Here is a 13,404-nt window from a genome sequence, read left to right on the forward strand (position 1 = left end):
ATGTAATCATCCTGGTGGGCAAGTCGAACCCAAATTCCATGCGCTCTTCTCCACCACACATGGAAGTACGGAATTTATCTTTGATTCATCAAGACGTTACGTAAATATCCGGGAAATGTACTCGAACGTGATCCGCCTCGTAATGGCGTGTTTTCACCCTGGACTGGAATTGATCTGACATCGATGACTCTCGGGAATGATTCACCGGTTTGTTCGGCGAAATGCTTCGTTTCTAAAAGTCTTACTCAATTTCTGCCTACTACATACATCGCTATCGGTCGGTGGCGTTATTTTATCATCTGATCTTCATCGAGTTTCCCAACAATGCTAATAAGAAATTCTTTCATATTCGAAATTAGAAAACTCGTTATACTCCATGCCTACTTGTGCGTATGAATTATTCATTCGCACTCGTCAGTATGTCAGCCATAAAAGTCACATTTACTGAATTTTATGTATTCACTTAAAAAAGAAAATGATGACGAAGACCGTGTATTTTGTGCTTGATTAACAAATAATTTTAGAAGTTTATAATTCGACATTTTTCTCAAATTTAATTTTTCCTTGAAAATGAAGGGTGATGGTGGGAAACGGGTTTTAAATAAATGTTCAGTGTTCGAAGATCTATAAAAACATCGCTGAGAGTAGTACAAATTATTTCGTTTTTAATCATTGACCTAGTTCCTAATTATAATTATATTTAGTACGCCGTCATCGATAAATTAATATACTTGTCGGTTGCTGAAGTGCAGCTCCTATGTTTCATTTTTATGCAAGATAAATAGTTAAATACTTTAAATGTCACTTTATATGATATAAATAATATCTTACATATTAGAAGCTAATAGATTATCAGTTGTCCGAGATAATCATAAATTAAAAAATTAATCAACTTTAACACAATCGAAAATTCCAGAATAGACGTTTCTTCCAAAAAATTGAGATGAATGATTTTTATACAGTTTTTGAAAAAAAATTTAGCGTCCGAGTATTATATCGACTATCCATACAAACCAATATCCTTTAAGGCGAAAAACCGCCTCCTCCGCTAAAGATAAAACCACCACTTTAAGAATCTAATTTGCATAACTGTTAATCGCGTAAGATTTGCATAATAGAATGGCTTTACTACGTTTTCTTCCTTTGGTATAAAACTGCACTGTTGTTCGAAGCTTACAAGAATAAACAAACTGTTTAGTGATTAATTTAGTATAATTATAAATTCTACTTACTGTTACCAGTTCCTATTTTATGCTGAGTGTTTCAGGAGGTACCTACAAAATAACAAATAATAACGAAATAATTATTTCGGAAAAGTTTAGCAATGCTCAGTTTCATACAGTAACATCAACTTTTTAAAATATCAATATTAACTATCTAATCGTAAGACGAAAAAATTTATTTTTGAATTGACAGTATAAAATATTGGTTTCGCAAAAATCAAAAATCATTGGTGACCTTAAAATAAATTTTAAATCTATGTAAAATATATAAAACACGTTTTATAACTGACAACGTTAGGCAACTAAACTAATTTATATCGAATAGTCAGGAATTATGTTATTAGTAAACAATGCACAGTGTTCATTCTATGTTCTGTTTCTTCAAGTTTATGTAAATTTATTGTTATCGGCACGATTCATTTAAAAGCCATTTAGTAGTATTGAAATTAAGTAATGGAATTGAACAAGAGTTGATGTTAGAGAATTAAATATTTTGTTAACATATTACTAAAAAAAAAGTTGAAAAGCTATAACGGTATCGGAAAATAGAGATCACATTTATCCAGCCCAGAACGGTTCACTGACGATAAAAATCGAAAATAGTGGTTCAATTTAAAAAAACGCCGGCTATAGTAGTGTCACCGATTAACAGTCAACTTACACTTTCATTGCTATACTGGCACTCGCAGAGCCTCTCTCGCTTTTTATACGAATCGCAGCTTCCTTCGAGCTGACTACAACTGCCCCATTGGCAGCTGCACAAACTTCAACATTGAGCTAACAAGCTTCAACGGAGCTAAGAAGATTGGGCACTATTAATTTAACCAAAACAGCAAATAATTATTCGCATAAAATATATGAATTATTTTAGTACGAATTAAAGCCTACGCAAAACAATTAGGAAATATGAATAATAAGTTTCAAACGATTGATTTTTTGGCTGTATTATCAAACAAATTTTTTAATAATAAATATTTAATACGATTGAATATTTGTGATTCGTTAATGTAAAAAATATATAATATGTATATGCTATTTTCGAAAACGTTGGCTTAGCGTTATGTTAATATCCTTTTTAGCACGAAGGAAGCAGGATACAAAAACTATCTTATCAGTTTTGTATGCGTTACTAATTAGTCTATCGTTCGTCAAGATGTATATAGCAATGTATATGGATGTTGCGGTTATCCACAGGACTGGTATCGTTAGTCCTAAGCAACAGATTTAAATGTATAACTAGCATGCAAATAGAATATTCGTATAAATCTTAGGATTTTAGATAATCCTTGGAAAGAAGTGAATTAATTTATTCAAGAATTATTTCAAAATTATTTTGTGTATTACAGAATAATACGTTAAATTAAAACCTTGCCTATAATTTAAACTATCACAGGCCTGCATAGGCACTGTGCCTGCAAGCTTTAAAAAGTGTACTATAGTCAATAGTGTGTGTATAGCTTTTTATTCCATTATATTACAAGGTTCAGATGTAGACATATATTCATAAAAATAAATAGCATTTTAAGTTCTATAAAAAAATTAATGTAGCGTTTTTCTTACGATAAAATCGTAAAGCGAGGAGTTAAAATATATATTTAATTAATGAAATTTTGATGGGCCCTATATTGATGCGTTAACAATAACTAAGAAACGTTTTCATTAGATTCATGACTGCCCATTTTACTGGTTCGCGCTGAATTAAATCTATTATGATAACTGTTCTTGACGTAATTCGAGAAAACCGATCATCAAACACTGTTTACTCACCGTCAACCGTTCAAGTTTAATTCCGATTACAATTCGAGCAAACGCGTCCCACGACGGGTCAATCTCGGACCTTTCAACCCCAAGAGTCACCACATTCAATCCGAACGATGTCAACAAGCATAATTGATGACACATGACCATGTCTCGATTTAGGATTTAGTCCATTTATATGCGTGAATTTGTTATAACAATAATTTATTTTCACTGTTCGTTACGAAAATCAAAATAAAAATGTCTAAAAAGGCACGAACTATAATCTGTATCTTATTCTAACAATATTTGAACTATTTTATTAAGTACCAAACGAGTGGAAAGTTGTGAGATGCAAAATAAGATTTATGTTATGTTGAAAGTTAATTTCTTTCTTGAAGCATTGAAAGTATTTTTCTCTAAAATATAATATCGTTTCTCTGGATTTTACACTAGAAATGAAATTACGAAAAAGAAACAGAAGCTATGTGAATTTTTGTAACCTTTTTCTATACTAAGTTTCATTAGACAATTGTGTTGTGTAGTACACTTACAAATTAAGTACTATTATAATAAGTTTCATATATAATTTGCTTAATCAATATTTTTGGTATGACCTTTCTGTCATCTTTTTGGCAACCTAAATACATTACTTCGCTATACGAACGACTTTCTTATACAGAACAGTACGTAAAAGGCACTAACAAGCGAATGGTAATAAACAGAAAAGCGTTTAATTTTTCATAAATTTATTTGCGCTCCGTGTTATTATCGGACTACACAAATTATGTTGTAAATTATTGGTCTGTCTGTGATTTTCAAATTTCACGGTCTCCCCTCAACCATCTTTCCTGCTCCTGTTTCTAGTTTTCCTCGCGCAAAATATTATCGAGAATTCAGCACGCGAATAAATGCATTCTAAAGATATCTTTTTTTTTCAGAGTAACAAATTTATCTGATACGGACACAATCGTTAACAAAGCTATACACTTCGAAACCTGATCGACGTAACAGGATCAAAGAGAAACGAAATCTTACGTACGAATACCGTACATACTCATTGGATATATGTACCTAACCGCAAAATGGCACGCATCGAGGCTCTCAAGCACCAGTAAATATACTATCACTCCTGTAACTGAACCTTTCAAATTGTTTTCAAACACATGTTTAACAATAACGTAACAAAATTAGACAATTTACCGGATAATTGTATAACACAGAGGGTAAGTACCCTCGATCTCTGCCATTTGTAACTAAAAATACACCGTAAAATTCGATGGCGTGTTGAAGAAAAAGTCATTTCCAGAACAAATCCGTGGAAACAATTATGCAGTATTTGCAATGTAACTTAAGGTGTCCTAATATAATCATCGCCTTAGCCTCCTACGTAATAGTAAATGTTACCGAAAAGTACAAACATGTAAAACGTTCCTCGGAAAATTCACAACGCATTGTAGAAGTTCAAATGTCGCCCCGTAACAAATATATTTGCTTCACTGTCCTCTTAACCCTTAGGGGCCACGTCATCTATTTCTCGAACGACAGTCCAAATTTAATTACGCCCGGTATAACATACGCTGCATCGTCATTTTTGTTCTCTAAATTATAGTAAAATACGGCTGATTTATTATAAAGCTCGAGTTATACTTTTATCTCGCCTGTGGCTTAACGGGTTAAGATTTTTAATATTACTGACTTTCATGGCCAAAGTTCAGTGTTCGACCGACTACTTGGTAATTATTGAAATATCAGAAGAAACATTTCAGGGTACAATTAACATATTGCACGAAAATCAATTGAACTTCTCGTTCATCTCTGTTGATCCATTCGTTACGCGTAAATTGATTTATAATAATTAAAACTTGACGTCGGATTCCAAGAGGTACAGCTAAAAATCGAAATGTCGTTTTCCACAACAGTTACGCACAAGTATAAATGAAAAGCTGTTACGTACGGTTACGTTCTAAGGGAAATGAACCGTAAGTTGAGCATCCATCTAAACTGTCTAGAGTAGTTACAGTAAGGCAAACAGTATTATATAGAAACAGAAAGGGAAAATCATCGCCCCCTGTACGGCATAAATACGTTGCCGCTTGTTTCGTTTTCGTGGAACAATCTCAAGCTGGATCAACTGGATAATGATCGCCATTGCTGAACACATTTTCATTTTTGGACGTTCAAATTCAATTTTCAAAGTTTACTCGTCACGAATACATGTGATTTTCTGATCTTTCAAATAGGAAGTCCAATGATTCCGAAATTTGGCACAAACGTTGGCTAACACGCTTACATTTCCAAGTTTGTTTCTTTCAGTGGCAATTATCATCCAATTACCTCGTACGAACATCCCTTTTCCTTTAATTTCCGAATCGAAAGAAGTCTGCCGTTTACAAGACGTGAAATAAACTTCGACAGATACGGGTAGCGAACGAATCCCGATAATTTGCTTCGTCGTTAAGTGACCCCGCGTTTTGTCCTCGGGTTTTCTATTTAGAATGCAATCAGTTTTCCTTTTCTATGGCACACGTGCCAGGCACAAGTTTCCCTTCAACCTCGATCTCGCTTACGCAACAAAAGGCGTACCAAATAGAAATTTATAAAAATCAATCGACGCACGTAAAAGAGTAAATAAATACACTTTAAACTGTGCAGATATGCATCATCTCCAAATTAACAAAATCTACTAAATAAATTAAGGTAATGTATCGCCAACCCACATAGTAAATAATTCCCATTTTATGTCATCCGCAATCTACACTTTACTCCATGGATTACTCACACGTCGGGGAAGTCATACTCTTCTCCAATGAAAATGTGCTCGTAGAAAACATATATTTCAGTCGAATATACAGTGGAACAAATCGTTACGTGAAACGACGCTCTTGGGAAAATTATCAGAAGTTCTCTTCAACAATCGAATTTAACTCGCACATAAAAATATCTAATAAGAATATGAAAATCAGCTTTTATTTACCACAGAAATAAGCTACTGCTGTGCACTACACATTACAAGCAATCGCGAAAAGTAATTTTACTTTGTTTAAGCACAACTTCTCCCAGGATTGCTTCCACTTCAGCGTATCGTTCTCGTACATGTCCGAATCCATGGTGTACAATATAAAATACATTCCACAACCATTGACGATAAAAAATATATTTTAGGGTTTATCCTTCAAATGATTATAAATTAATCGTAAACGCGATGAATTCACATCTTTAATCGCGATATAAATGATAAATGAACTGTAAAGAAACGTTTAATGAATTTCGTTTGATGTACATATACGCTTTTTCCGTTATAAATATAGCTAAAGAATGTAACAGCACAATTTCTTATATCCCCCCAGGTGATCTCGAAAATACGGCCGCGTTTATGCGACGAATGCGACTTGGTCCGGATCGAGGCAACCATATCATTTTCACCATTGCTTTCTACAAGATGCAACAACAATAAACCTGATAAACACGGCCGTGTTTTAACAAAATGCATCCTCGATCCTACTATCACAGTCAAGTCTCCCGTTCTTTGTAATTCCACAGTTTCACCGCAAATATAATTAGCATCTCGCCCAAATGTGTCTTGCTTTGCATATAAGAACATACGTGCAATTGTATCGAAATATGTTAGTGCTATCAAATATACAGAGTGCACAAGTTTGGCATCAAGATTGCACAATGCAGTCAAGAGGTCGAATAACTGATTCAAGTTCTACAGATTCTAAAATATTCCAGATTCAAATATTTATAAAAAGAAACTCAAGTTAAAATTTGAAGATTTTCTTCAAGAATTTACAGATTGCAGAATACAGTCAAGGAAATTCGCTTCGTTTATCTATTGTCTCATATTTGGTCTTCGCTAAAGTAAAGCAATATTGTTTCAATCAACGGTAAACAAAAGAAACAATACTGTAACTCACTCGAATATCGAAACATATTTTGTTGAAGTTTTTGTTAGCAGAAGAGACACCATTTCTAGCATCCGTGACATCTTATCTCTTGAATTTTCACTTCACATATGACAATACGTTCCGCAAAATAAAACGCGTATATGCATAAAACGTAAAAGCGAGTAACTTTGTAAAAAGATTTCGGAGCTTTTCCTAACTGAATTGCGAGATAAAATAGCACAAATATTTTAGAAAGTCTTGTAGACCCAACCAAAATCACTTAAATACTTAATTAAGGCATTTTCTGGCGCAGTTTCATACGAATTCTGTTCACCTATACGACCCACTGAATACGCTGTGCAAGCTCGATACAAATCGACACGAACACCCTGTATTTCGCGAACATTTTCGCGCTTCCTTGTCGTCTCGACTCGATGAAAACGGAAGAGAAACAAAAAGATAATCCCGCCGTCATCGTGACGCCATTGTGACGCCGATCGTAACGGTGGTGAAATTTCGTAGGAACACCAGTGTGTGCGGGATACGCAACCCTCGTTCGCGAGAGGCGCAGAATTCGAATATCGAAGAGTCGAAATTTTCGCGAGCACGCAAGCTCCGTTTCGCATAATCGTTCTCCATGCGATCAACATAGAATTTCTGCTCCATAGGACGCGAAAGTAACCGTTGTTTGCTTCTACGCTGAAGAACACCAGCGCCGATTAAAAAGATAGTGCCCCAACTAGTTCGAATACATAATAATCAACAAGTAATCGCGAAATATGCATTACTCTATATGTATATGTGTATATGTATATGTTTATATATACATATATATAATATACATATACGTGTACATATATATAGCTTTCTTTTATATTATTTATATTTATATATAATATATACCACTTTGTTCAGTATACCCTTGTCGTATGTGGGGCATATTGTATATATAATATATTGTATATGTGACTAGTTCAAATAAAAAAGAAAACAGACGAAAATCCCTTCGTTCGCCGTAAGCGCTCGATTAATGTTGTTAACATTCGCCGAAATTAACATCAAAATATACAACGTACAATTGCTTCGCGCACGCGATTACGCGCGCATACACAAATAATATGTTTATATGCGGTTTGTATCTCATCTTGCTTTCAAGCATCGGTTTTCCTCGTTTTGTATATTTTCAATTAACACCTGCAAGCGTGACTGAAAAGTCGAATCGAGTTACGCATGTACGATCTAGAAAGATCATATACAAAGTTTCCTATCTGCCCTTTTTTCGGTTCATTTGTTTTACTTGTTTTCCTTTTTCTTTTTTTGTTGCTTTTTTCTGATTTTATTATTTTTGTTTACTCCGTTAACCTGACGATGTCTCGTGTAACTTGGTTTCTTTTTTCTATATTTCTCAGAGCCGCGAAAGTCTAGGTTTACGCTAACAATAATGATGCCTATTTCTCGGGGACCGTTCAAGCGACTTTTGTCAATTAGCCGAGTGTCGGGTCCGCGATTCGCGCGTCAAAGATATCTCACGCTGGACAACGAAGACAACGACGTATTTAATTAATACGAGACGCTTCATACGCTAGCGAGGCGACGGGAACTCGTATTATTTGGTTGCAGTAAATTAGTCAGCCTTGTCGGGGGCTAACTCGGAGCGTCTTCAGGTTCCATCGGGCTCGCGGCCACGGCTGGGTCTGTCTCGCTGCTTTGCCTCATCGATACGAACTGCTGCGACAACATCTGCAAGCTCTGCCTCACCTAAAACGGTAACGAAGAATCTCAACGTTTCTCATCTGTCAATCAGAAATCATTTCTTTTTTTATAATTTTATCATTTTTGAAATTGTTTTCCTATCGTTTCAGAAAACATACCGATGCCTGTCTTGTGGTGTTCTGATACAGTACAGCTACGGTCGGGGACAAAATGACGTGGATAATAAGGACTAATAACTTTCTGAAAATTGGGTCAAACTACTCGAACGTTTTTTTATATCAGAAGGCTTAGTTTTGTAGGTAATGTACGAGAAAAATTAATTAAAAATTGCTGTTGGCTGAAATTGCGAAGAAAAAAATAAAGGTCATGATTTTGAACTTATTTATCTGTGCCTATAATGAAAATTTGAAATATGCCCCAGTCTGGTACCCGACAGTGTTTCATGATTTTCAATATTTCTTTGGTATCTTTTGAGAGAATTTCACTAATTCAGAATGTTTTCTATGATATTACCTTTATTATTTGATCAAGATTTGTGTTTAGATAGTGCAGAAGTCGATCCTGTGTGAGACGTTCCGGCGAAACGAGAGGATGGTTGACATACGCTGTATGTAGCCTGTCGATGCGGATCATCATCAGAGCCGCCGACACGTAGAGAGCTGCTAACAGGGCTATGAGAATAGTGATCACTGTGCTTGTTTTCAATCCGCCCGTGAACAAGGACAAGGAGACATTGGATCTGCTGGATGTTGCTGGGAGCAATGATACCGTTTGTGGTTCCAGTCTGAAAGTACAGAGAAAGAATAATTAATTTTTCTGCCGGAAAAGTTCCAGGAGATTGAAAAATTGAGTGAAAAATTGAAAACGCTATTTGACCTCAAACATTGAGAAAATCTAAAATCAAAATTTGATAGTTCGATTCAGACTGTGGCGCTCGAGAGGCACGACCTCGAGCCGAGACCTTTCACATCCCTAGCTTTGACGTAGAATGCTCGTGCGTCAATTGTTTATACTAAAATGATAAAGATAAGGAGTCTGTTAATCGAAGAAATACATCCTTCAACAGTATCTAGTGTGGCTCTAAAAAAGGAAGATTCATTGTATGAATTAGTAAAGATTTAACCTACTATTATAGCTGCATAACTGGTGTTCCGATTAGTTCGAATAATCGAGGTTCTACTTGTACGTTGGATTGATCAAGTAACTGTACTCCAAACTGTATCGCGTTTGGTGTCATTTTGTTAAGTAAAATATCACAAATCTGTTGGTGAAAGTTTCATAAAGAGATCATTAAAACAAAAAGCTAGTGTCACTTTGAAACAGAACTGTCTTTCAATATTTTCGAAGTATCGCCAAACGTTGTTCGATAAAAGACAATGCCTTGGAAGAATAATATGTACGATGCAGAATCGGGCAAAGGGAAATATATCGAATCCGGACGCACCAATTTTGATGGAATTTCTGCGAGAGGTAGCTTTTTTTGTTATTCATGTTCAAAGGGTGACAAAAAATACGTGTCAAACATTTTTCCGTAAACTACCTCTTACAGAAGTTTCATCAAAAATCGATGTGCCCAGATTCGATATAATGCAACACGGGTTCCCGTTGTCCGATTGCTTGTACAATTTTTCTCACCGAGTCTCACAATTGATGGGAAAACCATTGTCGCCAGATGAGGGGAGGGAACACGAATCGAGGGGAAAAAGTTACCCCCTCTCTGCCAGTACCGGAGTATGCACAACAGAGACGGTACGCGTCACGTGACCTGGACGCGGCGAAAGAAGAGGGAAATTATAATTGGGATCAAGTCTTGATCTGGCGACACTGGGGGGCGAAGACCAGGAAGAATCGAATATCGACAAATCAGAACCATCCTACATATTTATAAAAGTGTATTTACATTACGGGCGGCGGCAGACTGGGCCTGATAATGGGTGTCGGTGTAACGCTATCAGTTTCGGTGCAAACGGTCGGCGGCCTCGAAGTAAGATCCGTCCCGCTTTCGGACATGCTGGAATCATCCTCCTCGGGATTCACCTCGGAGTCATCAACAACTACCGGCGCGACGACCGGCGCAAGGAGCTTGTGCTCGGTCGTCAAAGGCAGAACCTTGGGAGACGGTTGCAGCTCCATAGCAGCGGTCCAAACCTGTTTCATCAGCTGGAAAGTCGAGTCCCTCGACAAAAGAGACGCAAAAACGTGCCTCTCCTCCTCGGTAGCGACTGCCACCGCATTTGGAATGATTCGCGCTGTCCTCTCTTTGCTGATCTTCAATACCGAGACGGTCGGTATTAGCAACTTCTTCATATAACCGAACACCTTGCTGTAGAAAGCAAAGTAGTTCGGCGTGATGTAGAGGTAGCCTTGCAGTAGTATGTCATCCGCCAACGCGCAATTGTACCAGTCCAGTACCTGTTCGTCCGGAGCAACCTGGTGGCCAAACATATCAGCAAATGTAGATTAGTAGGTGCACCTTTCTATCGTGGCTCTCGCAATCAATCAGTAGTAACATTAGTTTAGATCCAACTCTTTTATCCATTAAATTGAAGACTCGGTCATCATTTATTATTTCGACAGTAGAGAATAAGGGCTACGAATTAATTTTTTTCACCTAATACTTTCCAATGAGATGTATACAATTTTCACGAACAGTTTCGTACAAAATTCTTGGTGTCATTGCGTTTTATACTTCACGTCAACCAATTGTGTTTCATTTGTAATCTTATATTTTAAACAAATGTATCATGTTACAGCACAATCGTAGAGACATTTTGCTTAAATCAGAATTATCGGCTTATAACTGGACTGTGGATTTCATGCATTTGTGACAAAAATAGGTGAACGTAATTTGAAACGGTAGGAAAATTAAAAAAGAGCATATCGACGCTCGATCATTTTTACAACTTAATAAAACTATAGAAGAGAGAAATAGTATGTACTATGTGGTTCCTGTGTCCTGCAATTAATACAAACAATCTTTACTTTGTATAAAGATCTGCAGTCTACTTATAAATTAATTCTGAGAGATTCTTTATTCTATTCCTCTGTCGATTGTCCTTCATACGCTTGGAAAAAAACATAGGAAGAACACGGAAGAATACCATTATAAGCGGAAAGATATTTATGCAAAACAGAACGCGATGAACAGCTTAAACAGCGCATGACGTTTGCGAAACATCATTTTAAGGCAATGTTCCAACCTCAAGTATCGAATTGAAGAAACGAAATAATCGGAATGCAATCGCATTTTGTTAAGATTACAATAAAGACATTCGCAGCTTTTTGGAATTTAGTGTAGCAAGTTTTCGTTTGCTTTCTCTTGCGGTTCGCAAAATTCCCTTGGCATAGTTCAGAACCTATAGTATGCTTCGAGCTCGAAGTTTGGTTCCAGCCACAAGAATACTTTGGTTACGCAAACTGTACAATATCTTTTGCAGATTGAGGACAATTTCAATAAAAGTGTACCCCAGTTGAAGATAGCTAAGTAAAAGTATTAGACTAAACAGAGCATTATTCCCACTTGTAAACTAAAACTCTAAGCACAGTTATGAAACTTAATGCGCAGTTTTGTCAGAGCACGAACACTAAGCATTGGAATTTGTTGCGTAACTACTTAAAAAATGTTAACCGTACAGTTAAACATTTTCACTGGTAACACTCTGTACCGTATAAAAAGCGAACAGATCAGATCCAACACTAAAAATTAGACCTAATTCGTGAACAAACATATCGCATTTTTGTCTGCACGTTGAAATCGAATTCAGTTTTAAACACTTTGCCGTTTTTATACATACAAAATACTACGATTTAACACTAGTCGAGAGTAATTTATGAGACAGTACCGTTCCGGGAAAGTTGATTTCCATTCAATTAGAACCTGCTCTACGATAACAGGACGGACGTCGTTAGTATACGCGCATAGCGTTGTGCCGTGCACGACTATTTGCTTCCTCTACTTTTTACGCGAAAATATACCGTTCCACGTGAAAACTACAGATAATGGGCAGATAAGATACCAATTACGACCGCCAAAGTATGTTATCAATTCCGCAAGTATAGAAAATTGGAGAGGTCGTACAACAACAATGTTTTCAGATAATACGAGCGATTTTATCGTGTCGAGAAATATACAGTGTTTCTACCAATTGCGACGATAAAAAAAGTATTGTACAAAGCTCGCAGGCGCTCTCGTGTCTACAATCACCAATGGCAAAATTGATAACGCACACAGCTGGAAATGCAAACGCAAACTTTTCCAACAGCTGTGGCACGTTTCTAATTTACCGTCTCGTTAGTATAATTCGTTTCTCTATTTCGACGACATAAAAAAAAAAAGAATCAACGTTTTTGCACTCTCTTGTTGTCTCATATATGTTTACCGTGTAATGGGTGTATACAAGGTGTCCCAAAAATGACAGTTCCTTGAGATGGGCGATTCCCGAGGTGGTATGAAGTATCTTTTTCCTTTGCGAAAATATTCTCTGCGACTTCGTTAAACAGTTATTAACGAAAAACACGGACCGCCCTGATTGGTTCATGTTTTTTGTTAATAACTACTTAACAAACGGAGAACATTTTCTCGAAGGAAAAAGTTTCTTCGAATCACCTCGGGAATTGCCCCTTTCAAGGAAATAAAACATTTTTGAGACACCCTGTAGACATTAATGTGTTGTCAACGTTGCAGATCTCAAAGTTCTCGAAAATTCATGCGCCTCATTTACTCTCGGAACGACACTTTCCGAGTTGATGGACGGTGCTGCCTCATCATCCTATCTAGTTCAGACTTGACAGATATTATCTATGAATATGTCTACTGTCTGGCATGGAGTTAACTGATACTT

The 13,404-nt window shown here is 36.4% G+C and overlaps 1 protein-coding gene across 3 annotated transcripts in view; it reads right to left on the reverse strand.

Annotated features, from left to right (window-relative positions):
• Window positions 1–8,156: 8,156 nt before the first annotated feature.
• Window positions 8,157–13,404, reverse strand: part of LOC143352451 (uncharacterized) — a 97,789-nt gene continuing 92,541 nt past the window's right edge. For all 3 annotated transcript variants that reach the window (XM_076784954.1, XM_076784952.1, XM_076784953.1), the window contains exons 6-8: window positions 10,464–10,993; window positions 9,077–9,347; window positions 8,157–8,608 (exon numbers count right to left, since the gene is read on the reverse strand). In XM_076784954.1, the coding sequence (XP_076641069.1) occupies window positions 8,495–8,608; window positions 9,077–9,347; window positions 10,464–10,993 (915 nt within the window). In that variant the 3' untranslated portion in view covers window positions 8,157–8,494. The remainder of the gene's footprint in view (window positions 8,609–9,076; window positions 9,348–10,463; window positions 10,994–13,404) is intronic.

The sequence above is a fragment of the Halictus rubicundus genome, chromosome 3 (assembly GCF_050948215.1).
Source record: "Halictus rubicundus isolate RS-2024b chromosome 3, iyHalRubi1_principal, whole genome shotgun sequence".
NCBI lineage: Eukaryota > Metazoa > Arthropoda > Insecta > Hymenoptera > Halictidae > Halictus > Halictus rubicundus.